The sequence below is a fragment of the Pavona decussata genome, unplaced genomic scaffold, assembly GCF_977016875.1.
Source record: "Pavona decussata unplaced genomic scaffold, jaPavDecu1.1 SCAFFOLD_191, whole genome shotgun sequence".
In the NCBI taxonomy this organism is placed as follows: Eukaryota; Metazoa; Cnidaria; class Anthozoa; order Scleractinia; family Agariciidae; genus Pavona; species Pavona decussata.
This window is the reverse complement of record NW_028145600.1, coordinates 80031-106889: the sequence shown is the minus strand read 5'-3', so window position 1 is coordinate 106889 and position 26859 is coordinate 80031. Positions and strand designations below refer to the sequence as shown.

Genomic DNA, 26859 nt, shown 5'->3' with positions numbered 1-26859 from the left:
CCGATCAAAGACTAGCTAGCTTTTTTAGTTCGGCAGTAAGCGATGGAGAGACTTAATTTCTATCAGCTAAAAACCTTACGTTGATCAGAAAAAGGCCACGAAATTGACGTTTAGTGTCGCAGGCTACAATAAAGTGAGTAAGCCCTGGAATTTCAACAATATATTATGAAAAGCTTGCGTGCACTGTAGCAATGAAACCCCGAGTGACAAATTAAATACTTGATTACAGTCCTCAATACGAGAGCGTATCGTTTGTGAAGAGATCAAAGCTTTTAATATGCGCTACTTCTAACCTAGGGCGCTCCATTTGTATGGAAAACCAATGAGAATTTTCTGCCAAATGGAACAGCACAATTCTCGAGCGCTTTCAATGTATATGCAAAAACAGTTATTCCGTTGGGGAATCAAATGGAATGGTTCTTTTCCACTGGCAATTTTGGGAAATAAACCGCGTATCTCGCCAAGGAACACGGTGATGAGGGAAATGGTTCAGTGATATTCCGGTCATTTCGGTAAAAATGAGAAAAGAGGAATACGTCTGAAGTTATTCCTTTTTTGCCGAAAACATTTCTAGTGGGAAGGACTATTTCATTTGCTGTCCCACCAGAACGACTGGTTTTGCCATTCAAAAGGAAAGCGCTCCCAATTTTCTTCCCGTTTTTAGCATTTTGTCTTTCTTTTACAATAGCTTCCTTTACAAGTAAGGAAATCCTTAAGTGTGACCATTCAAATGAAAGCTACTGAACAGTACTTTCCTGTGGTGCTGTTTGTTGCGCTGTACAAGGTGGTTTTAACTCTTGAGTCTGTGAATTAAATCCTTAAGTGCGACCATTCAAATGAAAGCTACTAAGCAGCACTTTCCTGTGGTGCTGTTTATTATAATGTACAAGGTCGTTCTTACTTTTGAGCCATAAAAAGTTACCATTCAAATAAAAGTTACCGAGTAGTACTTTCCTGTGGTACTGTTTATCATTTAACAAGGTGGCTCTAATGTTCGAGTCTGTGGATGAAATCCTAAAGTGTGACCATTTAAATGAAAGCTAGTGAGCAGTACTGTTCATTATGCTGTACAAGGTGATCTTAACTTAGCAAAAATGTACGTTAAAATGAAAAATAAAAGCTACTAAGCAGTACTTTCCTTTGGTACTGTTCATTATGCTGTACAAGGTGATCCTAACTTGGCCAGTATGACCGTTCAGATGAAAGCTATGGATGAACCGTACCTCAAATTATACGACAGTTTCTTTTTTAGTGTTTTACAAATGAAATAATTTGATAGTTGTCTAGTTTTTCACTTTTGGGCCGTCTAGAAAATTAAAACCACAAGCGTGTAAAACAAAAAATGATCACCTTATAATGAATCGGTGGGGTCGGTTTTTCATCACAACAAAAACAAACGTACGTGGCTGATCGTCACTTGTTTTGTGCGAATTTTAATCCTTAAAATATCACTTAATTAAAAGAGTAAACTAATGAACAGTCCCGAAGACTACTCATTAATATACCCATTACTAAAAAGCTAACTTGCTAATTAGTTTAAGTTCAGTACATAAGGTAACCGTCTCGTATTCTTGCTGCGCGCTTTATACCTCTCGCATAGCTAAAAATTGACGTTGACAAAATACATTCCGTTTTCCATACTGTACATTAAACTTGTTCTCTGTTTTGTTTATCCCTCTGCGCAAAAACGCTAAGCTTACGCTTTTGTTGACAGTCAAGCACTTAATACATGCCCGCAGCCTTAAGTTCAATACTAATTGCAAGGTGTTAATGAGTTCCTTTTTTTTTTAGCAGTTTTGACTCTTCTTAGTTGCGTTGAGCCGGAAAGTTTCTAACTTAAGAGTCTTCTAAAGATATCAGAGTACGCTGAGTCTATCTTCCGCGGTTGCTGTGACCTTACAGAGTTTATTGTCAACAGAGGAAAAGGATAAGTAGAAGAAGCAATGATTACGCTGCATACTTAACACGAAACTTCACTTTATTATTAACAAATACGTTGTCAAAGTGATCAATTGGACAATCAGAGCAGCCTACACAAGAGTGAAAAACAAACGACTTCACTTCAGCGAAAGAGGATCTCATTATACGTAGCGTTCGTTTAGAGACCTTTTACGACATTTATATTTACAGGCGTATCCATGGTGACGATTACATTCATACAGCACGTTGGTTTTGGATGAATGTTGAACCAGGAATGTTAGGTACTAATGCAGAGATGAAAACGAACATAGAGAGAAGAATCTAGGAAGAAAAATAAGACGACTGATTAGGTGGAGAAAGAAAGAAGTCTGATTAAAGCCATACCACACAGCTTTATATGCCTGAATGGCCAGGTGGTGTTCAGATGACGGATCAGTGAATTAACTCTGCAGTGTATGTTTAAGTGCCAAGTAAACCCATGAATTTCCCACTGAGCGTTAGGCCTAGTAAGGAAATGCTAGACCGCACGAGACAAAAAAAATCTTTCTTTGACCTCGGCGGGAATCAAACCCACAATCTCCAGATTTGATCGTCCGTTGCTCTAGCAACATTCATTTGTACTCTTGTGTTCAGATGATACTAGTCAACCTCGTTTCCAGCATCTTACGTCTCCCCTTCCCCCTACCCCCTAGAATGGGAAAAAGAGACCTTCTCCCCTCCAGAGGGAGTGAGAAGTGGAAAGATGCTGGAATGGATTTGCGGTCAAAACAACCCTGACATATTTCCCACTGAACGTTAGCCCTCGTAAGGAAATGAGAGACTGCACGAGACAACGCCTTCAAGCTACAAGAAACAGGTTGCAAGTTCAAATTTAATGCTGTAGTCGATATACTGTTGAGTTTCTTTTAACCTAAATTTGAATGAAATTTAAAGAGGTTTTAAGAAGAGATAGAAGAAAGAAAATGATTTTTGGAACACTAACAGACAGTTGATACCCAGGCAAGAGCACCCCAGGTTGCTAGTGGACTAACTTGGTGTCCGTCTATTAATTATTAACTACAAATTCTAATTTTAAAACTTCACTAAATCTTCAACGTTTCTTATTTCTCTTAATTTTACCAATCCTTCTAGAAAAACTATCTCCTCCCAAAAATCACTCAAAAATTCACAAAACACCCCACAACACAGATTCAAGGAATGATGATAGAGTTTTTGGATTGCTTGAAACGTGAACGAGATATTTCCATTAAAGCCATGTCAAGTGGCGAAAAAATGGCGTTTAGGTGAAAAAGTGCTCACTTTTGCTACTGCGCATACGTCTGCGCATCTCGAGATACTCGGGTTTCCTATGGGTGGTGCCTACTAATACAGGGATATTCTTGTGCGGTTTAAAACTGCAAAGAAAGCAGAACTTAGCAAGTGCTCTCGGTATCAAAATAAAAATTGGGCGTAACCATACATTTTTCAGAGATAATAAAGCTTCAATTTGGAAAAAAGAAAAAACGCCATACATTGCTTGGTATTTTTCGGCTTTTTAGAATAATTGTTGCTAAACTATCTCTAAAAAATTCGTGGTTACCCCCTATTTTTCTTTCTGGATTTCAGTAGCCCTTGCTAAAATCTGTTTTTTCCGCATAGTCATAAACTGTGCAAAAATACTTCGGTATTAGTAGGCACCGTCCTTAAATAAGTATCATCGGTAAAGGTTTACAATTGAAGGGCTGAGAGCATACCCGTCTGATGTCCAATTTTAGCTCGATTTTTCATTTCGCTCAAGAGTGCCTAAGTTCTCAATGTGACCGTCAATTTAATCAAAGAACATCGCTATGTCTTTCGGTGGCCAAATTAGGTTATCAGCTCTGTTGATAAAAACAAACGTTTGTTTCCACTCCCCAACGTTGCAGCACCACAATTTCTTTACAAAAGTAACCACCTGATCACACATTATCACTGGTTTGCATTTTGTATAACAGAACTTATGACTGTATGTACGCACCATGTGGTGTCCTAATCTTGATCTGGCCTGTGTGGCGGTGTACCGCAAGGTTGTAGCATTTTCTATAACAAAAGAATCAAATCTTGTAATACAGTCGGACCTCTATTAAGCGGCCACCCTGGGGACTTTGAAAACTGGCCGCTTAATAGAGGTTGGCCGTTGAATAGAGGTATCGAATACAGCACTTAACTGACAAAATAATAATTCAGGACTTTGGAAGGTGGCCCCTTAATGGAGGGTGGCCGCTTAATAGGTGGCCGCTTAAGAGAGGTCCGACTGTAAAATATTGTTTTAAGCACACAGCTAGCATTTAAGAGCAGAGGCCTTTTCTGTCAGCTCTCACAGGCTCTCACAAGCTAGCTGGTCTGTGTGGCGGTGTACCACAAGGTCTCAGCATTTTCTACAACAAAAGAATCTTGTAATAAAATATTGCTTTAAGCTCACAGCCAGCATGTCAGAGAGGAAGTCTTTTCTGTCTGCTCTCACAGGCTAGCTTCCACGTAATCTAAACAATTCTTCACTGGAGAGTTTCTCAGCCCAAAGGCCTCATGACACCAGAAAAGTACTAATGGTAAGCAATGATGAAAACTCAGCTTAATATGTACAAATAGAAAGCTACAAAGATCGTCAGACTGCTCAATTTCGTTCTCTAGGCCACCTACCTTGAGTACAGGGGAACGTTTTATAGGCAGATCCGGGGATGTGCCATGGGCCCTCCAGTATCCCCTATAATTCTTATTGCCAACATTTTGAATGGGAAGCCCTGTCAACTTTTGCAAGCCCGCCAGAGATCTGGTACAGAAACGTGCACAACACTTTCACCAAGTGACAGGACTATGACGTAGACAAGTTCACCGATCACTTAAACTCAAGGGACCCTTACGTCAATTTCACCATGGAACCGGAAACTGACAGAAAGTTATCCTTTCTGGACACATGTATCAGCGGTACAACAAAGGTCACCATCTACAGGAAGCCCACCCATACAAATTTATACCTTAACTTGGATTCCAATCACCATTTGGAATACAAAAGGTCGGTAGTAAGAACTCTTTTCCATCGGGCCCGGACAGTCATCACAGAGGACCAGGATAAAGAAACTGAAATGAAACATCTGAGGACAGTCCTCCAGAATAATGACTTCAAATCTTGGATTTTCAAGACCCCTCTAGGTACGACCCACAAACCCAAAGGCACGGCAAACAAAGGCAGTTCTAGTTATAGCATCAATCTCCCCTATGTACAAGGAGTTTCTGAGCAACTCATTTTGGATGCAACAAACCACATTTACTGAGCCAAGCAAGGTCGCACTGGACAAAAATCTTCTACAAGTTAATTCAACAGCTTGAATGAATACCTACCTCTAGCAGATTGAATTTTGTTCTGGCTCTTGATTCATTCTCCACCAAGGCAAAATAATCAAGCAAGTTATAGTGACCAATGTAAGATGCTGCACTGTCTCTGTGTTGATTCACAAGCCATTCACTGAAAATATACCAAACCAAAACATCAGAGAAACTGTTTTCCAGCATGTTTGTAATCTACTGTAATTTTTTTCCCATTATGTTCTCGTGATCGTCTTGTCCCGCCTCAACTAGCTTTGTGGTTATTTGCGGGACAAGCCCCTTATGCAATTTGAATTTATAAATAAATTGTTGTTGTTGTTGTTGTTAACCCTTACATTTCAAAATAACTTGAGACCCTGTCTGTCTCAAAACCTTTTGGTTTTGTTCCATAATCATGGTAAATTTGAAGTTACAACAAATAATAAAACTAAACAATGTATTTTGTAACTGGCAAAATTATTAATCTAGTCGTACAAAAAAATATTCTGAAATGTGCAGGTCCAGGAAATATCCATACCCACCCCATGGAAGGTCATTAGAAATTTCTAGGGGGACGGGGGTCTTTAAAGTCAAATTGTTTGAAGCAAAGTGTTACACAAAACTGGAATTTCCTAGGAGGAGGGGGGAAGGGGTGTAAAACAAACAACCTTCTGTGGGGGGAGAATGGATATTTTCTGGAACTGGACAATCAGCATATCTGGACCTCTATGTATTGTTCTGTACCTCCATAGAAGTGGCTTACTGATCATACTGTACCATACAATACACTCCCCATAGGGGTTTTTCAGGGACAATTTACAATACATAACTAAATATCAAAAATGATGATCAGTTCAAGTACATGTACTTACAATTTTGTAGTGTCTGAGTGTCCAGTACCAACATACTTGGATTGCACTAAAGGAGAAAGAGAAAAGTAACACAAGTCTGTCCAGTAATGTATCATCAGTCACTTCTTGGTAAGCCATTTTTCATTGACGGGTTTCAAGCAAGAGAGGCGTATGTGACTATTTTGCTTAAAAAAATTGAAATTCCTCCAAATAAGCCCTCTTTGGCACAGAGAATGGTTGCTAGGTAAGAAAACCAATTGCATATTTAATTTTTGAGCAAAACGCTAAATACACAGTCAAGTAATAACTTAATATTTATTTGCTTTTTCTCAAAAACCCAAGTGACCGAAACAATGGAGATGCAGATGCTTTGAACAGTAAAAGTGCAAATGACATCATGTGCATGATTTGATTCATCCACCATTCAGAACACCCCCCCCCCCCCCCCACCTCCATACCGTCTGTTAAGCCCCCCACTGAGTAGTCAAGCTTCTGCTTCACCCAGGACAAATTTTTGTTAGGTCTCTTCTTGAATAGAATGGTCCAAATTAGATTGACTGGAAAAAATAGAGTTTAAAAAAAAACCTGACAGAGGAGTGAAAACTTGTTAATTCTGTTCTTTCCACCCTAAGGAGCAGGCTAGAATAACTGGTATGCGATTTTTAGGATTCTGGAAAAAGAATGGGTAATGAAAAACTATGCCAAAAATGCTACTCCATGTATTCTCATTCTAAAATGGCTCACAAAAAGGCACGAATCCAGTTTAATGAGGTTTTGTTATTCAAAATCATTATTAATATTTTCTAGTGCAAAAGTAATGTTGATCTGTATTAGAGAGAATACTTACAATGCTCAAGCTGACTGTGAATGTTGTATCTGTCTGTCTGTAATTAAGACAAAAATTAATGCTAAATATGATACAAAAACAATCATGGTAGAACAAGATGCCAACTAGAACTTTCCTTTAACAGCTCTATCTACAAGTATTTGCAGAATGTAGATTTTAAAAGGCTGGTTTACACATATGATGCAAGCATAAGCATAAGCGCAACCATAAGCACAAGAAACCAACGTGTAAACCAGGGCAATGCAAGCACAAGAAAAGGAAATGTTTCCTTTTTCTTGTGCTTGGCTTATGTTTGCGTCCTTGCATCGCCCGTGTAAACTGGGATAATGCAAGCATGAGCACAAGAGAAGAACAAGCAACAACATACAACATCTCCTCGTCACTGAATACCTCCTCAGCATCCGCCATCTTGGCGTCAAAATTTTAATTCACTCTACCTGCATATGCCACCTCGTGCTTATGCTTACTGCACATGTAAACCAGCCTTAAAGTCTGCTAATTGGGACTTTAATTTTTGCTTCATTAGTCCTTGCAGATGCATGGTCAGGCAATGGAGATTTGTTTGGCCCCTTTCTATTTTGAACATTTGAAAGAAACAAACAACACAACCTTATACAACTGTCAGCCATCTGCTGGCCATTTGTCGGCTACAGTTTACTGACAGGTTTATGACCTGTTCTTTAACTTTTTCAAAATAAAGAATTATTATCAAGTTTATTGGACTGTTACCAACGTCACATTAAGGGCGCGTTTTTTTATTCACAATTCTGGAATGAGAATGGACAGAATGTAAAATGCGCGCGTTTTTCTATTTCACATTCCTATTTCGGAATGGACAGAATGCCATTCCATCCATTCTGCTCCCAGGGGCAGAATGAGCAGAATGTTGCCAATGAAAATCCAAGATGGTGGACGGCGAGATGAGCGCTGCGGATTCAAATACGTCTCTACCGGAGAAAAAATCAGGTGACACTTTTGGACAAAATGAAACATGAAACATTGTTTCTAATTTCATTGCACCAAAAGTACCAGGAAAATTGCTGCGATAACGGCTTTAATGGCAGTCTCTTCGTCGGCCGCCATATTTGTTACGCAATGTTTACTCTGCCAGGACCGACGGGGGTTTTTTTATGCACTCCAGACAATCCGAAATATTCCTAGCATTCCGTACCAACCATTCTTATTGCAGAATTGTGGATAAAAAAACGCACCCTAAGTCTTTATGCAGCATTCCTGAGTAAAGTGCAAATGTTACACTAGCACTCTCATAACCAGGAGTTACATCAATGGTCGAATTCCTTACATCTTTGAAGCACTGTACACTACAGTGTTTTGATTTGAAGGGAGCTTATGAGACTTCATCACAGTGACAAACAGACATTTATCTACAGATTTCCAGCGAACAAACATTATGCCTTCACTATAATTTGACTAAGAAGATCACCATTCAAGTGAAATTGAAGAAGACCTCCCCACAAACAAGTCTTTTGGCTCACTACCGGTGAACTGACAAATAGTGTATCAAGTCTTCTGATTGTTGTCGTTTTTATTTTGCCCCACAAAGGGAATTAAAACACAGGACATACAATTATTACGTGTACTAAAATATAAAGAAAAAAGTGGCGAGGAGACCTAATTAGAATGCTTGTATGTGATTAGATCTCCTCAAACTAAGTTTGAATAAAATGTGTTCTAGCATGGTGCTAAGATAATGAGCCATCTCCTATCTGCTGGCCATCATGCCCAGCTTACTGACACGAAAGCGAGCAGACTTGAGGAGAGCTAATCCTAAATTTAACCCAAACTATGATGCATTCTCAACTTCAACAGAGTCAACTTTTCCTCAGTACTTTGACGGTAAATTATCTGGACTTCATTACTGATTGCTCACTCGCTCAACAAGCTAGTAAGCTTGTTCAATTCATGACTAAAGTTGTCGTCCAAGAACGAAATTAACGCTCGTATGTAGCAGCTCATTGTGCAATCAATGGCTGTAACAGCTAAAGATTCAATTAGACTATACCGTTACTTCTTAAAGTATAATAACCAAAATTTACACAATATAACTGGTAAAAAAACTCACCATCTTTCCTGGTTGTTTCAAACCGTGCTCGAACAAAATGGAACGTCGATGCTACGTCGGTGTTTGGAACAGCGGTGATATGCAGCAACGCATGCTTATTGTCAGCGCCAAATTCAAAATGGCGGTTCGAACGGAAGACTTTTCGAACACCGAACACCAAATTGAAGGAATTAGCGGCGAAAACTACCGAGAAATCGGCAATCAAGCAGTGTGGTCATTATCCTCGTGCAAACCCGGATTCGGAGTAGAGCAATTGCGAGATGGAAATCTAGAAACGTATTGGCAATCGGACGGACCACAGCCTCATTTAATCAGCATTCAATTTCGAAGAAAAACAGCCATACAAAACATTTGTCTGTACGCTGACTACAAGGCGGATGAGAGCTACACACCCAGCAAAATATCCATTCGCGCTGGAAATCACTTTCACGACTTGCACCAAATAGAGCTGATAGAGCTCGAGGAACCCAGTGGGTGGCTGACCGTGTCGCTGTCTGATGGCGACAAACCTTTGAGAACTTACATGCTACAGATCGCCGTATTGGCTAATCATCAAAACGGAAGGGACACACACATGAGGCAGATCAAGATTCACGCGCCCTTGAATGATTGCGGGACGTACAAAATGCCGACATTCACCTCTGTGGAGTGTGCTATGTATAGCACAATTAAGTAACGTGAAGTAATTATAAAGTACTAGGTAATGAATTATTAACATTGAACTGTTGGGAATTACGGCCACTTCGTTCCATGACCACTTCGTTCCAAACCACTTCGTTCCATCCTTCGGCCACTTCGTTCCACCAAATAGTCACTTCGTTCCAAAGATGACTAACTGATGATCGGGAAGATAGCTGAAAGTTGATTTGACTGCGCAAAAAAGTTTTAACTACTGGTTGCTATGATCAACGCGTGGTTGCACATCTTTTCACGTTTATGTTCAATCTAAACATGATTTCGCATCTTCGTCAGTCTGAAACTAATAAATAAAGTTAAGAAAGGATAGTTTTTTCGAAGCAGGTTCATCTTTACTGAAGTCTGATATGATTGGTTGCTATGATCCCAGATCCATGTAAGATTACGTAGAAGTTTACTCGCTTAGTTTACACTTGGAACGAAGTGACTATTCGTTGGAACGATGAAACTTTGGTGGAACGAAGTGGCCAAAGGATGGAACGAAGTGGTTTGGAACGAAGTGGTCATGGAACGTAGTAACCGGATTCCACTGTTGGACATGCTCTCAAAGTTTTGGTTACTGCTAAATGTAGACTTCTCTTTTGGGATGCCTGTTCCAGGCCTCACCTAATAGATTGGAAACAAAAAAAAACAAAAAAATTGAGAGCGAAAGCGAAAATAAGACGCTACATGTATCTTGGACCCTTGGTATTTTTATAACTGTTGGCACAATAGGAGGCAAGCTACTCATCAAGGTGGAAACATGAGTGGAGTTAATCCCTGGCATTCTTCACTTCTTTCTTCATCTTCCTGGGAAACAAACAATTTATCCCTTTGAGACAGAGAACCAGCACACTGTGCCTAAACATGCTGCGTGGCACCCCCCCCCCCCCTCCCCCATCATCAGCTAGGACACAACTCCCTTCAGGGTCTATTCCAGGAGGAGTTGTTCTACATGGAAGGCTCCAGCTGCACCAAGGGAGTGCATGCTGAGCAAAAAAGGCTTTAAAGCTTTAAGCGGACCTGTCATGGCATCTCCAAATTCAAGCCGAGGCTTCTGCAGACTCTTCCAGCCACCTTAACACATCCTTCCTCACCCTAAAAGCCAGCCTGTGACAGACAGAAACTGCACAACAGATCTGCCAGCAAAATTGCAGCACCGGCAACCCTAACAAGACAGATATGACACATCCTTCCTCGGTCTTCTCACTGGCGCCTCAGTTGGATCATCTCAGTGGAAGATCATAGTATACAACTACTAACTTTATTAACTTGTGTTATTGTGTTATTTTATTTCTAAACCCATCTCAAAATTTTACACAGGGCAAGCTGGTATTTACCAGACATTTCTCCATCACCTACCAGTAAATAGGGTGCAGAGTACGTAATTTCCCAGTGATTGAAATTTTATGAAGTTTAAAGTCTATGCGAGACTGATCTTTTCAGAGAAGCCTACGACTGATAACCTATTGTCATTTACTTCCAGCAATCCCATTGTCTATTGTTATTTTTAATATCTACTGGTAGTTTTTTTTTAAATCCATATAACTCTTGATACACGTAGTGATATTAGTAGGTAGTTTTGTATGTAGACAGACTGATTTTTGTTCATTTTGTTTATTCTTCGTACGATGATCTTAGATACCACTTTTCTTCATTTCATATACACGTTACTTTGCAGAGTAAAAATATTAAATATTATTACTATCATTATTATTATTTCGTCTGGCAATAATTTTGGTCCAATGGATGGAGGCTCCACGCAGAGCTCCAACTCCTTACTCTTTCATTTTCCAACTTTTACAGAAGTGGTACCCCTTTCTAACACCTTAAAGATATGCAAAAGATGAAAGAATACCTGCTGTAGGTTAAAATAAATCCAGGTTGAAATGATTTCAACCTAGGTTGATTTGTATTTTACATCTGAAACAAAGGAAAATACAAATCAACCTAGGTTGAAATCATTTTAGCCTGGGATTCATTTTAACCTACAACATACCCACTGCGTTATTTGTACATTATGGATAGATAACTGCGATGATCATTCACTTTTTTGTTCTTTCAACCACAGTTCAAATAATTCCACTTCCATGAATATTATTGTATTTATTACAACAGGCCTGCAGTAATAAGCTTCAGGCTTTTGCAGTACCATAATACTTTTGTTTACTTTTATCACTGACAGTAGTCAATGCTCCAATAGTACATTACCCTAAAAAATATTACCTAACTCAGTATAAAAATGATTTAAAAAAAAAAAAGGAACTAAAAGTGGTTTTCAAGTCCAAGGTTATTTTTCTACTGCTTACAAATTAAAGAGAGGTAGAGGTGGTCAAGGTAGCTAGATAGGAAATATAATTTAAATATTTGATTAATTGACCTTGTGATATATGTCTCAGTATTAAGTTTATGTTACTTTTAATTACTAAAACATTAACATGCTAAATTTTATTTATGATTTTAAAAAATGGATTAACTGATAAAAACCTGATATAAAATGTCTCAGAAAAATTAAATTATACCCTAAAAATGTGTTGCCAATATAGTTAAGCTTTGCTTCAGCTGTTATTGCGCATTATTTTCTTTAAAATACTATTTCAAGTAATGTAAACTAACTATTGTACATTATTGGTGTGTTATGTAGTATTATCATTGGCTTTCAATAATAAATATAATTATTGGCTTTGCTTTCCACCACTTTCTCAACAAAAAGGAAAGGAAATCAAAACCAATAAATTGTGCATTGCCTCCATACTTTGCCAATGCTTCTCTGCTTTCCACGTTCGGTACCAGTCACATCTATTTCTTTTGATTTCTGATTGGTCCATTCTGCTGTTTGCGTCTCTTGTGATTGGTCAGAGTAATAACTTTGGTTTTGGTTTTATAACACTCAAATGAAAACCCCTCTAAAAAATGGTTCATTTGAAGTTAAAGTTTTTTCTTGTGGTAAGTTAAACTATTTTACAAGAAGCAGGTTTTGTCTTACCCAAAACAGTGTGCCAGAAGCTATTCTGGTATGAGCTTCTTGTTTCTTAATAAAATATAACCTCCAACTAACCATGCGTGCTTAAAAGAGCATGAAAAAATATACTCATTGGTCTAGGAAGGTCCACGTACGGTTTTACTAGACATATCATTCTATAAAAACAAAACCTCATTTATTTAAGTTTAAGATCATCAAGTGCATGCTGTGTATCATCCACAAGATTTCCTCCATTTCTTTCATCATCTATTTCTCTTATTGTGGTGTCATCATTGCCGGCCTGTTTCCTACAAGAACAGCTTTTCAGTTCTTCAGTATAATGCTGCCTAAGGTACTCTCTTGATCGTATATCTGCCTGTGGATATGACAATGCACACTATCAATAGCCAGGCACCACGGAGAGGGTGGGGCTGGGGGGGGGCTTTAGCCCCCCCACTTTTTTGGCTGATTAAATTATTATTTCGTTTTCTTCTGCTCGAAGACTCAAAACATGGCTGCGCTTGACAATGACACAGACAAGATTTAGTAATTTGACAATACTTAACACTCACAAACAGAGAACAGACAACCTTTGTCTAATAGATATTGCTAATGAGTTTACAGCTCTCAATGACAATCGGAGAAAAAACTTTGGCAAGTTCAAAGAGTCAGACTTTAAAATTTCCGGGTGACTTTCTTCCTTTCTGTCTGTTGAGTTTAGCTTAGAAGTTAGCCAATACATCTATTTCATGACATTTTGTTAAAATATGAGGTTGTACTACGTTTTTTTCTTTGTTTTTCATTGAAAACAATTAAAAAATAACTTAATGTTAGCGTTATTTGGATGCATTTCTAGCCATTTCAGAAGAATAATATTTCAAATCCCTAGTTGGCTCACGCTTCCACGTCCGCGTTAGCCCCCCCACTTGAAAATCCGCTCCGCGGGCCCTGATAGCTGATCAAAAATTGCTTTTGATGATATTTATATTAATAATTATTTTGCACATGAAACCTGTCAAAAGCAGGTCTCACATTATGAACCATCTTGTTTTATCTCAGGCATCGAACTTTAGCCATCTTCAAAAACGCTTACAAATACAGTATTACTGAACAACAAATTGCTTTGCCAAATCTTCTAAACAATCAACTTAGAAATCCTTGTAACTGCTACATATAGATTGAGCATTATATAATTATCAGTTTAATCAACTAGACAGTATTAGTTCCTTTGTTCCTTACTTGTCTGATAGGTTCTGGTATTCTGTATTGACAGCAGGTATGTGTCAAGTTGACAGCTGTACCCAGTCCTATCTTATGTCCAACTGATACATAGATAGGGTTGCAAGATTGATTGGTGCTCCTCAATGCCTACGAAACACATTATAAATTAAAATAAAATTAATACTAGGCTTTGAACAATGTGCAGTTCCAGAAAATATCCATGTACACCCCCCAGTAAAGATTTCTTTTGTTTTGCACCCCCTTCCCCCAAGAAATTCCAGTTTAGCTTCATACTTTGCTTGTAAAGTTTTTGACTTTTGAGACCTCCCTCCCCCTAGGAATTTCCAATGACCTTCCATGGGGTGGGTATGGTTTTTTTTCTGGAACTGTACAATATAGAAATGTTCCTTTTTATGCTTTATTTAAGAGCTGTTGGCTGAGACAAGACAACTAAAAAATCTTTCTGATTAACCACTTGTACGTAGAAACCTTACAGAATTCAAAGAGATTAAAAAGCAATTGCATCATTTTTTTGCTCACAAGTGCATAAAGTAACAAAAGATTATGAAGAGTTACTTGGCAGTTAACTTCTCAACCACTGCAGCTCAAGAAGCAGCATACAATGTACCTCAATACAGTGCATGTGCCCCCCCTTCCCGTTCATCAGCTGGAACCCATGCCTCCTCCTCCTTTCAGGGAATATTCCAAGGCAAGTTTTTCATACTATACATAGTTAGTCCTGACAGCACCAAGGTCACTAAGGGAGTGCCAGCTTCTTCAGATCCAAGCGGACACAGATTCCAAAGCCCCTAATGCAGCTGCCTTAATTATCAAAGTCTAATATAATCCAGCTCAATCTATGAACTAACCCCCCAAAACATCAATTTTCACCTTGCCCCATACTGTACCAGAAGACCCTTGCAGAGGAAAACTGTCTCCACTATTCTTGAGAAGGTTTTTAATCTGTTGAAAGAAATGAATACATTTATTCATATTGGTAATTGAACTGAGTGGAGTGCAATTTGGTCTGAAATCATACGCGTGATTTCAAAATCAAACGAGCGCGCAGCGCGAGTTTGATTTGAAATCACAAGTGTGATTTCAGACCAAAATTGCACGACACGAAGTTCAATTACCACTTAATTACATTCATTTTGAAATCACAGAGTATCATTGTCAATATTAATATTCTATTTGTGTTACTTCATTTCCATTTTGATGGGCTAAGGAAAGGATGCAATTTAGAGCAAAAAATTGTGCAATTTGGGAATAAATTGCACCATTTTGGACCAATCAGATTCCAAGGATCACCAGTGATTTCAAAATGGATGTAATTAAAATATAAATCTGATCATATTTGTAACTCATGGTATTTATGCCTTGAAATGAGCAATACCAAAACTTAGTTTAACCCTTTAAGCCCTAAAAGTGATCAGCACAAATTATCTTGTACCCAGAGTCCTCAGGTTTTTTGGTCAGAGGGGGGGGGGGGGGGGGGGGGGCATTAAGTTTAATCCAGATCTGGGAATTGGCAATTTAATGGGGAAAATGGGTGCTAATTTTTTTTTTGCAAAAGTGCTCCTTTCCTTTAGTTAGCTCCCTATCCCTCATCCCAACAAAACACTCCAATGATATGAATGCTTTTCAGTAGTATGGAGGGCCCTGGGGGAGGGGAGGTGGGGATTGGTGACTTAATGCCAATTCTTACCTGGTCAGCATGTTGGGAATCACGCTCTATTCCGTCTACATGGAAAAGTGTCTTGGCCACACCCACTGTAGGAATGTCTGATAGAACTCCAAGATGACAAGCAATCCCAAAACCTAGAAATTTGTGAATCAATGACTGAAATTATTCCCAGGGAGTAACATATAGGATCAGTATTCTCTAATACTTTTGAAATATTTCTTGTTCACAAAACATTGCAGAATATGAAGGAAGCTCTGTATCCCTTCTAGACTCCTAGTGAAACAGTATCATGGAGACAATATTTTCTAACAACAGCCAACAGCTTAAATTTAAGACTAACCTGTACAAGGTGACCTGTTCTTATTCACTTATTCAAAACTAAAATATCAAATTAACATGTAGGTCATGTATATAGTTTGTTTCCAAAGTACCTCTTGGATGTAGCATTCCATTTCCATCAACTAATATGACCTACCGAAACAACAATATTATTAGCTCATTTTTTGAAAATTATATTTTATACAAATTATAAGTTATTCTTTGTTGTCATGCAAAATGCATTAAACTCTAATGGGCAATTCCAGAAAATATCCATACCATACCACGGACGGCTTTTAGGATTTCCGAAGGGGAGGGGGGGGTTCACGATTATGGAATTCTGAGGGCATGGGGGGGTATTTACGATTGGACATCCGAAGGCACTGATGAATTCCACAGGTGGGATTTCTGGAGTAGAAAGTGTAGAGTGAGTTCCTTGAAAACGCTATTGTAGTGGACTTTTGTAGTTCGTAAATAAAATTATCCACGAACGTATGACCGCGGAAGCAGAAGACAAGCATCGATAGATCATGATAGATTTCATGTACAGTACATGAGTCATATGGGTTGAGAACACTTTTCGTTCACACTACATGACGTATAAAAGGATGCAACAAGACTCGACGGGACTTGACCGCTGAAAGATTTTTACTGTCTGAATTTGAGCTATTCTGCTTTGTAAACGTCAAAACAGCACAAGAAAACAAAGAGGAGTAAAGCTGCCGTGAATGTTGTTTATTATTATAGCCAAATTCGGACTTAAAAAGAAGTTTTCACAGCCTGGCCACTAGCGGTAGGTTTTTCTTGTCGCTGAAGAGTAAAAAGCTTGTCACCTAGTGCCGCTAGATCACAGCCCTGAGTAGGCATAAATTCATGTTCGTTTGTTCATATAGGCGTTGCTAAGTCGAAAAGTTACTTCCCAGAAAAACCGGAAATTCAGAAGGGGAGGCGGGGTTCATGATTATGGAATTCTGAGGGCATGGGGGGGTAATTCATTTTGAAATTTCCGAAGGCAAGGGGGGGTTGAAACAAGGAAGCCGTCCGTTGTTGGGTATGGATAATTTCTGGAATTGCCCAATCCGTTGACATCTGCAGAAGATTATAGTGACTAGATTAAACTTAATGATTCATATTAATAATAAATAGTTAACTAAGATTTATTTTTTTATTAATGAAACTACAATGAGTATGGTAAGTAATGTTCGTATAATTTGATTTTTTGGTTGAGGTAATAAGACAAATTAGGTTAACAACTCAACACTCCATAATCACCTCAGGAAGCAGCTCTGGTTTTTGTTTTCGTAGTCTGTAAATTGAATCAACAAGAAACCCAACCTCTCTGAAAGCCAAATACTCAGGAACATAAGGCGATGTTAAATGCACCATGGTTAGGTCCTCAAAAACAACCTGGAGAAATAGATGGGGTCATTTGTTAACTATAAAGACAAAGTAATACAAGAAACATTTTTCTTGGAACTTGTCATGCAGTAAATGTTGTCTTGCAAGCTGCAATTCTTTGTTCCCCATGATACCACCTAAGCACGCAATTTTGTAAATTTTCTTGTTGCAGAATTGTTTTCGAAAGTAGACACTGTTTCTACTTTTTGCAATGTGAAAATTTGTTTTGCTCAGAGCTGGTAATAAATGCAACAAACAATCACACCTTACCTGTCTAATTACCCCTCCCAAAGTTTAAATCAATTCTTTAAAGTTCAAAAAACGTTCTTGCACACATGATGATTAAGAGCTGGTAGGTAGAGCAGTTATGGAAAATATACAAATATTATTTTGAGAGAGGCTAGGTTGACATTTTATTTTGTATTTCCTTTAATTGCTTCAAGAGATGTGTGTGCACAGGCTATAAAATATGAGCTATTTCACTACAAATAATTTCTTTGTTATATTTGAGCCAAGAAAAATGTTCAATGCCAACCTATCCCCCTGCCCCCCCCCCCCCCCTGATTAGAGAAACTGATATAACCATGCCTGCAAACACAAGACAATGCAATGAAAATAAACCAACAGCGCTGCAACACCAAGAACAGCCCTATGCAACATGAAATGATTTAATTGCTGCCCTTCTCTACTATCACTAAAGAAAATTGTCACTGTTATGCTGGCTTTATGCCTGCATAACATTTTGTCCAACTATTTTACCTCAAGGTCTGGGAAGTTCAGCACCACTAAGCAAGCACATGCATGATCAGCATCTCCCTTGGGAAATGATATGTCCACTCCACCAATCAGCCTCAACTTTGCAAAAGGCTCATCACCTGATAGACCCCAGCTTACACAATCCTCTGTCACAAGTTTCTTCTTGAGTTCAATTTGTTCCCTGGAAATTGAAATTTCTGGTTTACAGAAAATCTTCATACTTTCCATATCGGGGCGGGAGGTGGGGAAGGGGGTCAAATTGAAGGAAGGTCTCCAGCTAGATTGGACTATCAGAGGCTAGGGGTGGAGGAGTCCAAACAAAAAGAACCTTTTATGGGGGCATGGTGGGGGGAGGGGGGGGACAACACAATGTTCTTCTCCATGGCTATCCCTCATGCTGTTTGAATGATAAATTTCTGGATTGATCGTACTAAGACGGAGGCCTAGGAACTAGACAACCGTGACCTAACTCTTTTCAAGTCAGACAGCTCAACTTCACCAAATCCAAGTGTTCATAGTTTTGAAAAATTTGGTTATGGTAATGCTCATGACAACTTGGACTTAAAATTTTTACAATCAAACTTCGGAATGATTTGCAATTGCAGTCGATTTAACGTACAGACCTCCTCCATGTCTCTACAATTTCCATATCGACAGGCAACTCCGAATTGTTGGAAGCCATCTTGAATACAGTTTCTCTTTGCCAGCATAATCGGTTACCGATGCACCTTCACAGCAAATGGAAGTTACATTTTGGGAGAAACCGTATTCGCTTTCACTGAAATACGTCACAAAAGAAGAGTTTGCGAGGTTTGGTGAAACCTTGCATCAGAAAACAGCTGAAAGACTACCAAGGTTGGCCACCTTCGCGCGAACATGAAAGTGAGGCTTAAGTTTCCCTCATATTCCCATGGCAACCAGCAACGAGAAAAGTTGATTTTCGCCGCCATCTTTGAGTGTTGGGAAGAGATAGACTGTTTTTTGCATAACAAAGTGCTGATTCCATGGCAGAAAATCCAGAAGGAGGTGTAGCACAGGAAAGTGGTGGATACGATTACAAAAGGCTTCACAGTTATCCTCTAATTCGTGTGAGTTTTTGGAAAGTCGTGGTGTAACTGTATGAGGCTGTTACTTGCGGTCGAAAATATTTTGATTTTCCCAATTTTTCCCCTGAATATTTATTTTATAGTACTCGGACATGAATGATGAAATGCGTACTGAAGCAATGGAGCTGTGCGTTACAGCTTGTGAGAAGTTTTCAGCAAATAACGAGGTTTGTTTGAGCTCAAGTTATACAGTATACACGGAGTATTGAGAGTGATTTTGGAATGGTAGTCATGCCCTTTTACTTTTTTCTCCCATTGGAGAAATTATTGAGAATATTTTGATCATTAATGCTATGATATCTCAACTTATGCTAATATTGCAAAAGTAGGCAAACTCTCTCTCCCTAATGGAAATCCCAACAGTTTTTTACCCCCCCCCCCCCCCCCACGATCTTAATCATCATCATCATCATCATCGTTGTTGTCATCATCACCTTCACTATGATTCGATTAAGGCCCTAGAAGAAGGACTTGGGTTGACCACTCTTTTTGATCATTTACTTTCCCCTCACCCCTGTTATAGACTTGCAGTGTCCTTAAGCTTGTACTTGTGGTTTCTGTTCATTGTCTTGGATTGCCCAAAATCACATGTTAAAGCTATAGTCTCATTGCAAGAGGACACAAGATGCTGCCTTGTGTGCAATGGCATGAGCACGAGACTGCTTTGAAGCTGCTGTTTTGTGACTCATGAACAATAATGAACAACAAACAATTATTTGTGTTTGGCCTGCCTAGTGCAAACTTGCCAATGCAAATGGATCAAAAAGATATTGCATCAAAAACAATGTAATCACACAGTAATTTAATGAAACCACTACTGTGTATTATTTGTATCCTTCCTTTCATGACCTTAGTCTGACTGAATTGTTTGATATTTGATCATTTATTTGCTAATAGAATGTACATATTATAGAGATTACGTTGACATCAAATGTTAGAAATGACCATGCGGTCATGTTAATCCTGCATCTGCCGCTTGCTGTTTTCAGTTTCTCAGTGAAATTGAGTAGTTTTACATCAGCGTCAGAAGCCAGAATTATTTGCACTATTTTCATCTATGTGTTCATTTTACGAAGAAAACACAAACACAAATCTCATGTTTGCCGTTTGCCCATAAATGCAGTTCTAAATTTTCTCTATTAATCTTGATCAATCATTTCAAATTTTAGGCAGCGGCGAAGATGATAAAAGAAAGCATGGACAAGAAGTTTGGTTCATCGTGGCATGCTGTGGTTGGAGAAGGATATGGCTTTGAACTCACGCATGAAGTCAAAAATCTTCTTTACATGTTTTTTGGAGGAACTGTAGCAGTTTGTGTGTGGAAGTGCTCTTGAAGTGATAACTGTCATCCTTTGTTGAACTCAAGACTTGTGTATGTACATACATTAATTTATTAATTATTGTGATACGTCATATATATTTGTGATATCTCAACCAATTGACACCTTAAAATGGAAGAAACAGGGATGGCTCCCTCTATCCTCATGGCTAAAAATCAAAATATTTACCTTGCAGGTTTTTTGTCCTAACAAGCAATTGTAATATTTTGTTAAAAGAAATTGATTTTATGAATGGCTATGTTGAGAGGACTTTGTCAAATGTTATACAGTGTTCTCACCAGGATTTTGCATCTTGGGGTCCAACAAGGGCCCATAATTTAAGACAAAAAAAGTGGGTCATTTGAGAGATAGACTGGGTCGTTGTGGAATCCGAATGTACAAAGATGGTAGGCAGCTAAACAAATTTATCTTTGACCACAGTCTCATCGTAACTGAATTAAGTTTTACTAATACTTACTTTATATACATTGCTGTATTATTATTGTATTATGGCTGTAGAATGTCAATATTTGAATAAAATGAATACAAAACAATTAAAACTGTTAAATTTTGCTGTGCGAGTGTCCAAGCTCCAAAAATGAAGAACAACATGCCTAATTCAAGCATACTCATTCGGAAATTTGAATTTTGGCCGTGAATGAATTTATCTTGCCATTATCTTGGCACAAAGTGCAGTGCATTGCATCTTCAGGCTCGTCATACTTAAGCCATACATATTTTGTTTTCCTTTTGCATTGGTTAAGAATTTTGTTAGCTTTTGTTTTTCTTCTTTGCGCCCTGATGGCCCTTTTACATCATCTTAGTGCGTCATTTGTTTTGAAACTGCTGGAATCCCCCAATGGCATGGCCTAGTGAGAACACTGGTTATATGTCGTCAACCTTGTTGACTGGCTTATTCAGAAACACAAAATGCTTGCCTTTGCCAAACTTCAAGCATGTGGAGAAGTCAGGGTTTTGATAATATTATTGTGGTTGGTCATTAGCCTTAGCTTTGCTACACATATTCTTAATTCCACTAGCTCTATTAAATTAGTTCTTTTTAATGAGCATAATTTGTATATAACCAATAAATTAAAGTAACAGAGAAAGTCGCCAAAAAAATCTACTGCTGTGTCATTCAGTGTACATGCATGTACCCATTCATTTGAGAGTTAGCAAAACAGTGAAAGCTTTTGCATGTACATAATAAATTAGAACCAAATAAAATAAATCTGATACTTTCATTAGAGGGGCAGGCATCCGTTATCAACCACCCATCTAAACATGCTACTCTACAAAACCCACACAGTGTTCAACTTACATTCAGTCAAATTTTCTACAAATACCTTAGACTTTCTCAAAGTTGCTCACTTGCTTCTAACTCTGACTCGCTAGAGCTCTGTAGATCGCACTTCATGCTTCTAAGCAAGGTGCATGATCGCGCTTTGCGCTCTCTGAGCTCATTTTGTAAGTCTTCACATACCGTTGTGGAGACCCTTTTTGATAAGCCAATCACACAAAACCAACATTTGCCCTTTTGAACTCACCCAAAGATTAGGAACCTTGTGTATTCCCACTGGACAAGAAGCCAAAGTGTCAACTTGTCACTTTTAAAAGGCTCAAATCTCTCCCCGCCCCCATGCCAGCAAAGTCTGAATTCTTCTCCCTTTGGGAAGCCTTTAGGTTCTGTAGCCACATGAGGGGACCTGGTTTCCACCCCCCTTTCTGTCTGAACCAGAAATCAATCTCTTTTTGCCCTGTTTTTGCTGTTACACATTTGCCCTGTGCATCTCAGGATGTCCTTACCCAAGAAGTTCTAGTTTCTTTTTAAAGGAGCAAGCCCTTCCTTCCTTCCAAACCTTTGTGGGCATGAAAATTATGCAAATTTAGTCACCATTCAGTTCTGGCACAATTTTGCTGAGTGGAGCGTCCTTTGAAAAATATGCTGACATAAGTTTCTAATTCGGTTTACAGAATGGTTTATTCTGAAAACTAACCTAATTTTGCGCAATGGAATAAATGTGATGGAACATTTTAACTCTGGAAAAGAATGTGAATGATGTATTATTCAGTAGGTGACACAGGCATACTCAGAGAAAGGAAAATCCAAGCATTCTCATAAGCTAATTTTATTAATAAAGGTTGTCGAAAGAGGAGCATGTTTGTCAGTTGTTTACGATCTAGATGGCTGATTGGCAAATTAAGGTGTAAATGGCCAGGCCAGGACAATTTTATATACCGGAATACCATGTTTATGGCCTATACAGGGAGGCTCCGCCCGAAAGGGGTACCTTTTTCACCCTTCAGGTATATGAAAGGGTAGGGATTTCACGAGCCAAAGTATATGAAAGGGTAGGGAAACCTGTCATTTAGAGCAGTGTTCTTAACTAAGTAGGTTTGTGAAAGGGCTACTATTTTCCAATGGAATGTATATGAAAGGGGTACCATTTATCAATGGAAGGTATACGAAAGGGGTAAATTTTCTGCCAAAAATAGTATAAAATAGGGTACGGGGTCGGACCTCGGGATGGAGCCCCCCCGGATTAATTTTTTTTAGTAAACCCCTTCCCCCGAGTGTTTAAGGAATCAGAGTATCTCAGACCGGTGCCTACTAAATCAAAGGTATTTTTGCGCGGTTTATGACTATGCGGAAAAGAAGATCTTAGCAAGGGTTATTTATAACTAAAAAAAATTGAAGGCAACCACGCTTTTTCAGAGACTGTACTGAATTGAGCTCAGATTTAGAAAAAAATTCAGATACTGACTCTTTTGTATTCACATATTTGGAAACACGTGGATACGTCCCCAAAAACGCTCAAAAACACCTCGATTAGGAGATACCGCGTCTTATGGTATTACTGAAAATACTGCAGAGCAGGTCTCCAACTTCCTTTGGTGACAGAAAAAATAGTTGACGATGAAGACAAATAAAAATAATATGCCCTCAGCATCAACCACGTTTGCAGGTCTTTACAGGGGCTCTCTTCTTCCAGCCCCAAAGCATTCTCGTCCACAGAGCCGCCTGGTCCTCTTAGCTGCGATCGCGACGGCCCCGCCGCTAAGATGGCAAAGGCACTGGGGACGAGAATGGCCCCAAAGAGCCAGAGGAAGAGAGGTTGACTCAGAGCCGGTGAACACGGGGACATCCAACGTTTTCAGTTTTCTAAGACTTTTCTTGGGCCCTCCGGGATCTTTAGCTGAAATTTTCGGTCGCAGAGAATTTTAGGGAACAGCGAGAACCCCTTTCTCTCGAATTTATGAGTTGCTGTCGGCTGAAAATTCCCAAAACATCCCAGCTGGCATTAGCCCTATTAGCCTCCCGGTCCCACGCAGTCGTTTTTAGGGGACTCGTATTACCTCCTCCCCACAAGGTAATACGAGTCCACTAAAAACGACTGAGTGGGAGGCCATAGCCCTATGGGCCCAATCCAGCGGATAAAATGTATTGGTTCAAGTACATTTTATCCGCTGGATAGCGATTTATCCACAGGGGCCAGAACGACATTTTTTCGCCCATTCAAAAACTAAAGACATTAGTTACCCCATGTTAATAAACTTTTCCGCCTGTGACAAAAGTTAGGCCAGATTGTTGAAGAATGGAGCAAAGCTGTCCCTGCACTTGAGGTTCAATGGGAAGCGTCATGGGGTTTTTGACCACTCTTGTTAAAAATGGTGAAATAAAACATTCACTTAGCTAAAAAATAACTCTAGATCAACAACAGGAAAGGAATCAACTCATTCTTAAAAGGAACAACTCGTGATCGGTTCTAGCGCATTTTGCAAACAAAACTTGAAAAACGTTAGCCTAACGTTTTTCAAGTTTCAATCCATTCCGACTTACTTCCTCTGTCTCTGGCCAGAGGCAATCAATCGACAGTTTTATAGCACTGGGGTGATAATTTATAACAGAACCGGCTAGACAATTACTACTTCTTTTGTTGACAGACAAACATTTTTGGGTTTGAAATGACACCAAATTCGCGTGATACTTCCCCTCAAAAAAAAAAAAACAGTAGGGCTTTGGGTCAGCAGGGAAGTTCGCGGCGGACCTGACACTACTATTAACTAAATCCTTTGTTTGGCTTTCTTCACTGCTACGTAGTGATGAAGCAAAGTTTATAATCGTAGAAAGATTATAGGTTTTTTCCCCTCGTTTATATGAGAGTAACTAAAAATGTTAACTAATGCATGAATTAGCGTGTTATGGACAAACAGCTGCTTCGATATGCATACAAATTTTAGAAAAATACAGGCATTCTTTGAAGCATTTAAGGTTGGTTTTATTAGGATTACTATGAAATTACGCAGACTGAGCCCTCTCCTCGGGAAACGCAAAGTCAATATGGCTGGTTTGCAGCCGAAATGTAGTACATTCTCGTTGCGGACTTAATCCTCCATGTGATCATGCCTGCCATACGGATGTACATTTAAAAGCGTGGCTTGGGTGGGTGGGTGAGCTATATATGCCTGCTCGTTAAAAAGGAGGGCATGAAAACATAGAATTCATTGAACACTGCCAGATCTCATCAAATTTTTCCCCAGATGATTTCCTTAAAGTCACAAAGAGTTTCATAGCATTAGCTCAAATGTCCAGGAACCATGTCGCCCCGGGCAGAATCCCCTTCCCTTCCTCCCACGGTCTAGACAGGGTTAAGGTTACCGGATACCTACGAGAGTCGTTTATTTTTTATTTTTTATTTTACTTTTTTTTTTTTTTGTCAAAAAAATTGTTGAGGCCAAATTAAACATTTCTAGTCTCGTTTCATTTTAAAAAAGCTATCACAAATCTTGAAGCGTGCGCGAATTATCAACAAGAAAGTTTTTTAAAATGAAATTCTAACACCCTCCAGAGTGCTACAGTATAAGTCAATTAAAATGTGTCAGTGTCAGGGTTTCCCGTGATGTTTTTCATCCGGAGTCGTTCGTTTCATGTCGCCTCTCTTCTTTTTGTTTACGTTTGCAACTTGTGATTTATTCACAGCAAGTTTTCGCTTGTGTTCGTTTTGTGTATCGTGTATGACGAAATATAAAAAAGAAAAGAGTCCATGATTAAAAACTAAGAAGAAACCTGGTCCTCAGAAAAAGAAGAAGAAAGTTTCCGATGAAGGATGGCGAAAAACTCTTGCCGAAACCGCACAAGCGCGTAGCGCATAAGCACAGGTACAATAATCGATATTCTTTGAGGCCCTTTCCCTCGTCACATATTGCGCTCAACGCTGGCCTCCAGGTTGCGGGTGAAAATATCTCCATCAATCCTGCAAAGCAGAAAAACTCGGATATTGAACTGCAAGCTTGTGACGGCAATTTATTCGCATGGATAATGTAAATATAAATATTCCTTCAACGTACTCCAGTGACCGCATTTCTGCCTGCAGCTGTTCTTTCGGATCAGTGGGGCTCACCGTTTACCTTTTCTTCGAAGAATTTTTTTCCGCTCGGGATTCCGAGAAATTCCGACTGGTAATAGAACTGCAGTCATGGACCTCTCTCCTCCGCAGAGGCTTCTTTGATGGTCGAGGAATCTAACAAAGCCTGGGGGGAGGGAAATTTAACGAGTAGAGCCTGGGGGAGAGAAATATGATTTTTTATTTCCCCCGTTTGATTTTATTTCCCCCGTTTACCTTCCTTTCCCCTCCCTTTTTCTACGTTTCTCCACTGATGGAGCCTCTGCGGAGGAGAGAGGTCATGCACTCAACTTTTCTGGCGCGACACCAGTATAATCTCAGGGGACTCAGCAGTAGGTCTCCTGTTATTCTATTGGCTTTCGACGTCGGCGGTATCCACAGAACAAAAAGTCAAAGCGCAAAGACTTCCCTTTTAGTTTCCGCCCAGCATTCTTGCGTTCTCGCAGCTTTAAATCCTTTACCCCATTGAGAACAGTTTCGTCCTGTTTGGGTTTTATCAAGGTGAGCTCTTTTATTTTATTTATTTATTTTTTGTTTTCTCCTTCGATTGTAACTGAATTTAGCTACGTGGAAACTAGTTCATGATCTATTCAATCAGTCGTTTCCGCAACGACCCTTCATAATTCGCAAGGAATCTTCCTAGAATCTTCCTTACATTATCATACGAAAGGTCAGTTTGACAACAATATAACATGTTTCCCAGTTATGCACACGAAACAACTCACTCAGACCACTCAGATAATTTAAATATTTAAAAGAACAATTCGTTACCGACATGCTATGAGCTAGCTGGTAATCAGTTTGTCGACTAAAGTGTAGTCGAAGAAGTCATCGCGAAAGTTTCTCGATATTTCGGTCCAAAATGTTTCTTGTCAGGGACAAAGTTGCTATTCCCCACTGATTGACATGGTTAAGTTTTGTCTTTGAAATCAATCAAATTGCTTTAAAACCGTCCTTAGCTGAAGAAGAACGAAATGATCAACACTCGGT

At 39.1% G+C, this 26859-nt stretch overlaps 5 protein-coding genes across 8 annotated transcripts in view; 3 read left to right on the top strand and 2 right to left on the bottom strand.

Moving 5' to 3' along the window:
- Positions 1-1960: 1960 nt before the first annotated feature.
- On the bottom strand, positions 1961-9085 carry LOC146462107 (splicing factor 3B subunit 5-like). Its single transcript, XM_085086002.1, has 6 exons — positions 9023-9085; positions 6940-6976; positions 6114-6159; positions 5278-5401; positions 3917-3978; positions 1961-2241 (listed from the first exon to the last, which is right to left on the bottom strand). The coding sequence occupies exons 1-5, from the start codon at positions 9023-9025 to the stop codon at positions 3928-3930; spliced, it is 261 nt and encodes an 86-aa protein (XP_084942128.1). The 5' UTR covers positions 9026-9085; the 3' UTR covers positions 1961-2241; positions 3917-3927.
- A 29-nt stretch (positions 9086-9114) lies between these two features.
- LOC146462106 (anaphase-promoting complex subunit 10-like) lies at positions 9115-9745 on the top strand. Its single transcript, XM_085086000.1, has one exon. It carries the CDS (start codon positions 9141-9143, stop codon positions 9696-9698), a length of 558 nt encoding a protein of 185 aa, XP_084942126.1. The 5' UTR covers positions 9115-9140; the 3' UTR covers positions 9699-9745.
- A 1215-nt stretch (positions 9746-10960) lies between these two features.
- Positions 10961-18904, bottom strand: LOC146462105 (endonuclease V-like). Of its 2 annotated transcripts, XR_014857215.1 has the most exons (9): positions 18663-18904; positions 18043-18220; positions 17158-17292; positions 15999-16038; positions 15589-15701; positions 14772-14843; positions 13899-14027; positions 11697-13035; positions 10961-11555 (listed from the first exon to the last, which is right to left on the bottom strand). XR_014857215.1 is itself a non-coding variant. In XM_085085987.1 (8 exons), exons 1-8 carry the CDS (start codon positions 18719-18721, stop codon positions 12856-12858), a joined length of 906 nt encoding a protein of 301 aa, XP_084942113.1. In that variant the 5' UTR covers positions 18722-18904; the 3' UTR covers positions 10961-12855. The 2 variants fall into 2 exon arrangements, 1 of the variants encoding a protein (XP_084942113.1); XM_085085987.1 differs by having other exon boundaries at positions 10961-13035.
- A 44-nt stretch (positions 18905-18948) lies between these two features.
- On the top strand, positions 18949-21024 carry LOC146462104 (dynein axonemal light chain 4-like). The gene is made up of 3 exons (XM_085086001.1): positions 18949-19127; positions 19229-19312; positions 20315-21024. Exons 1-3 carry the CDS (start codon positions 19044-19046, stop codon positions 20477-20479), a joined length of 333 nt encoding a protein of 110 aa, XP_084942127.1. The 5' UTR covers positions 18949-19043; the 3' UTR covers positions 20480-21024.
- A 5233-nt stretch (positions 21025-26257) lies between these two features.
- LOC146462102 (uncharacterized) overlaps positions 26258-26859 on the top strand; it is a 45946-nt gene continuing 45344 nt past the window's right edge. For all 3 annotated transcript variants that reach the window (XR_014857211.1, XR_014857212.1, XM_085085982.1), the window contains exon 1: positions 26258-26370. The gene's annotated coding sequence lies outside the window, so the exon portion shown is untranslated. The remainder of the gene's footprint in view (positions 26371-26859) is intronic.

What these genes read in the sequence shown, in the direction of transcription:
- LOC146462107 (XM_085086002.1), bottom strand. An exon ending in TCACAGTCAGCTTGAGCATT is followed by an intron (nt 6,160 to 6,939) that starts GTAAGTATTCTC and finishes TTTCTCCTTTAG; the next exon opens with TGCAATCCAAGTATGTTGGT. An exon ending in CAAAATTCAATCTGCTAGAG is followed by an intron (nt 3,979 to 5,277) that starts GTAGGTATTCAT and finishes CTTTTGTTATAG; the next exon opens with AAAATGCTACAACCTTGCGG.
- LOC146462106 (XM_085086000.1), top strand. Translation starts at nt 9,141, where the DNA reads ATGGCGGTTCGAACGGAAGACTTTTCGAACACCGAACACCAAATTGAA.
- LOC146462105 (XM_085085987.1), bottom strand. Translation starts at nt 18,721, where the DNA reads ATGGCTTCCAACAATTCGGAGTTGCCTGTCGATATGGAAATTGTAGAG. An exon ending in TGAACTTCCCAGACCTTGAG is followed by an intron (nt 17,293 to 18,042) that starts GTAAAATAGTTG and finishes CTATTTCTCCAG; the next exon opens with GTTGTTTTTGAGGACCTAAC. An exon ending in AACCAGAGCTGCTTCCTGAG is followed by an intron (nt 16,039 to 17,157) that starts GTGATTATGGAG and finishes TTGTTTCGGTAG; the next exon opens with GTCATATTAGTTGATGGAAA.
- LOC146462104 (XM_085086001.1), top strand. Translation starts at nt 19,044, where the DNA reads ATGGCAGAAAATCCAGAAGGAGGTGTAGCACAGGAAAGTGGTGGATAC. An exon ending in ACAGTTATCCTCTAATTCGT is followed by an intron (nt 19,128 to 19,228) that starts GTGAGTTTTTGG and finishes TTTATTTTATAG; the next exon opens with TACTCGGACATGAATGATGA. An exon ending in AGTTTTCAGCAAATAACGAG is followed by an intron (nt 19,313 to 20,314) that starts GTTTGTTTGAGC and finishes TTCAAATTTTAG; the next exon opens with GCAGCGGCGAAGATGATAAA.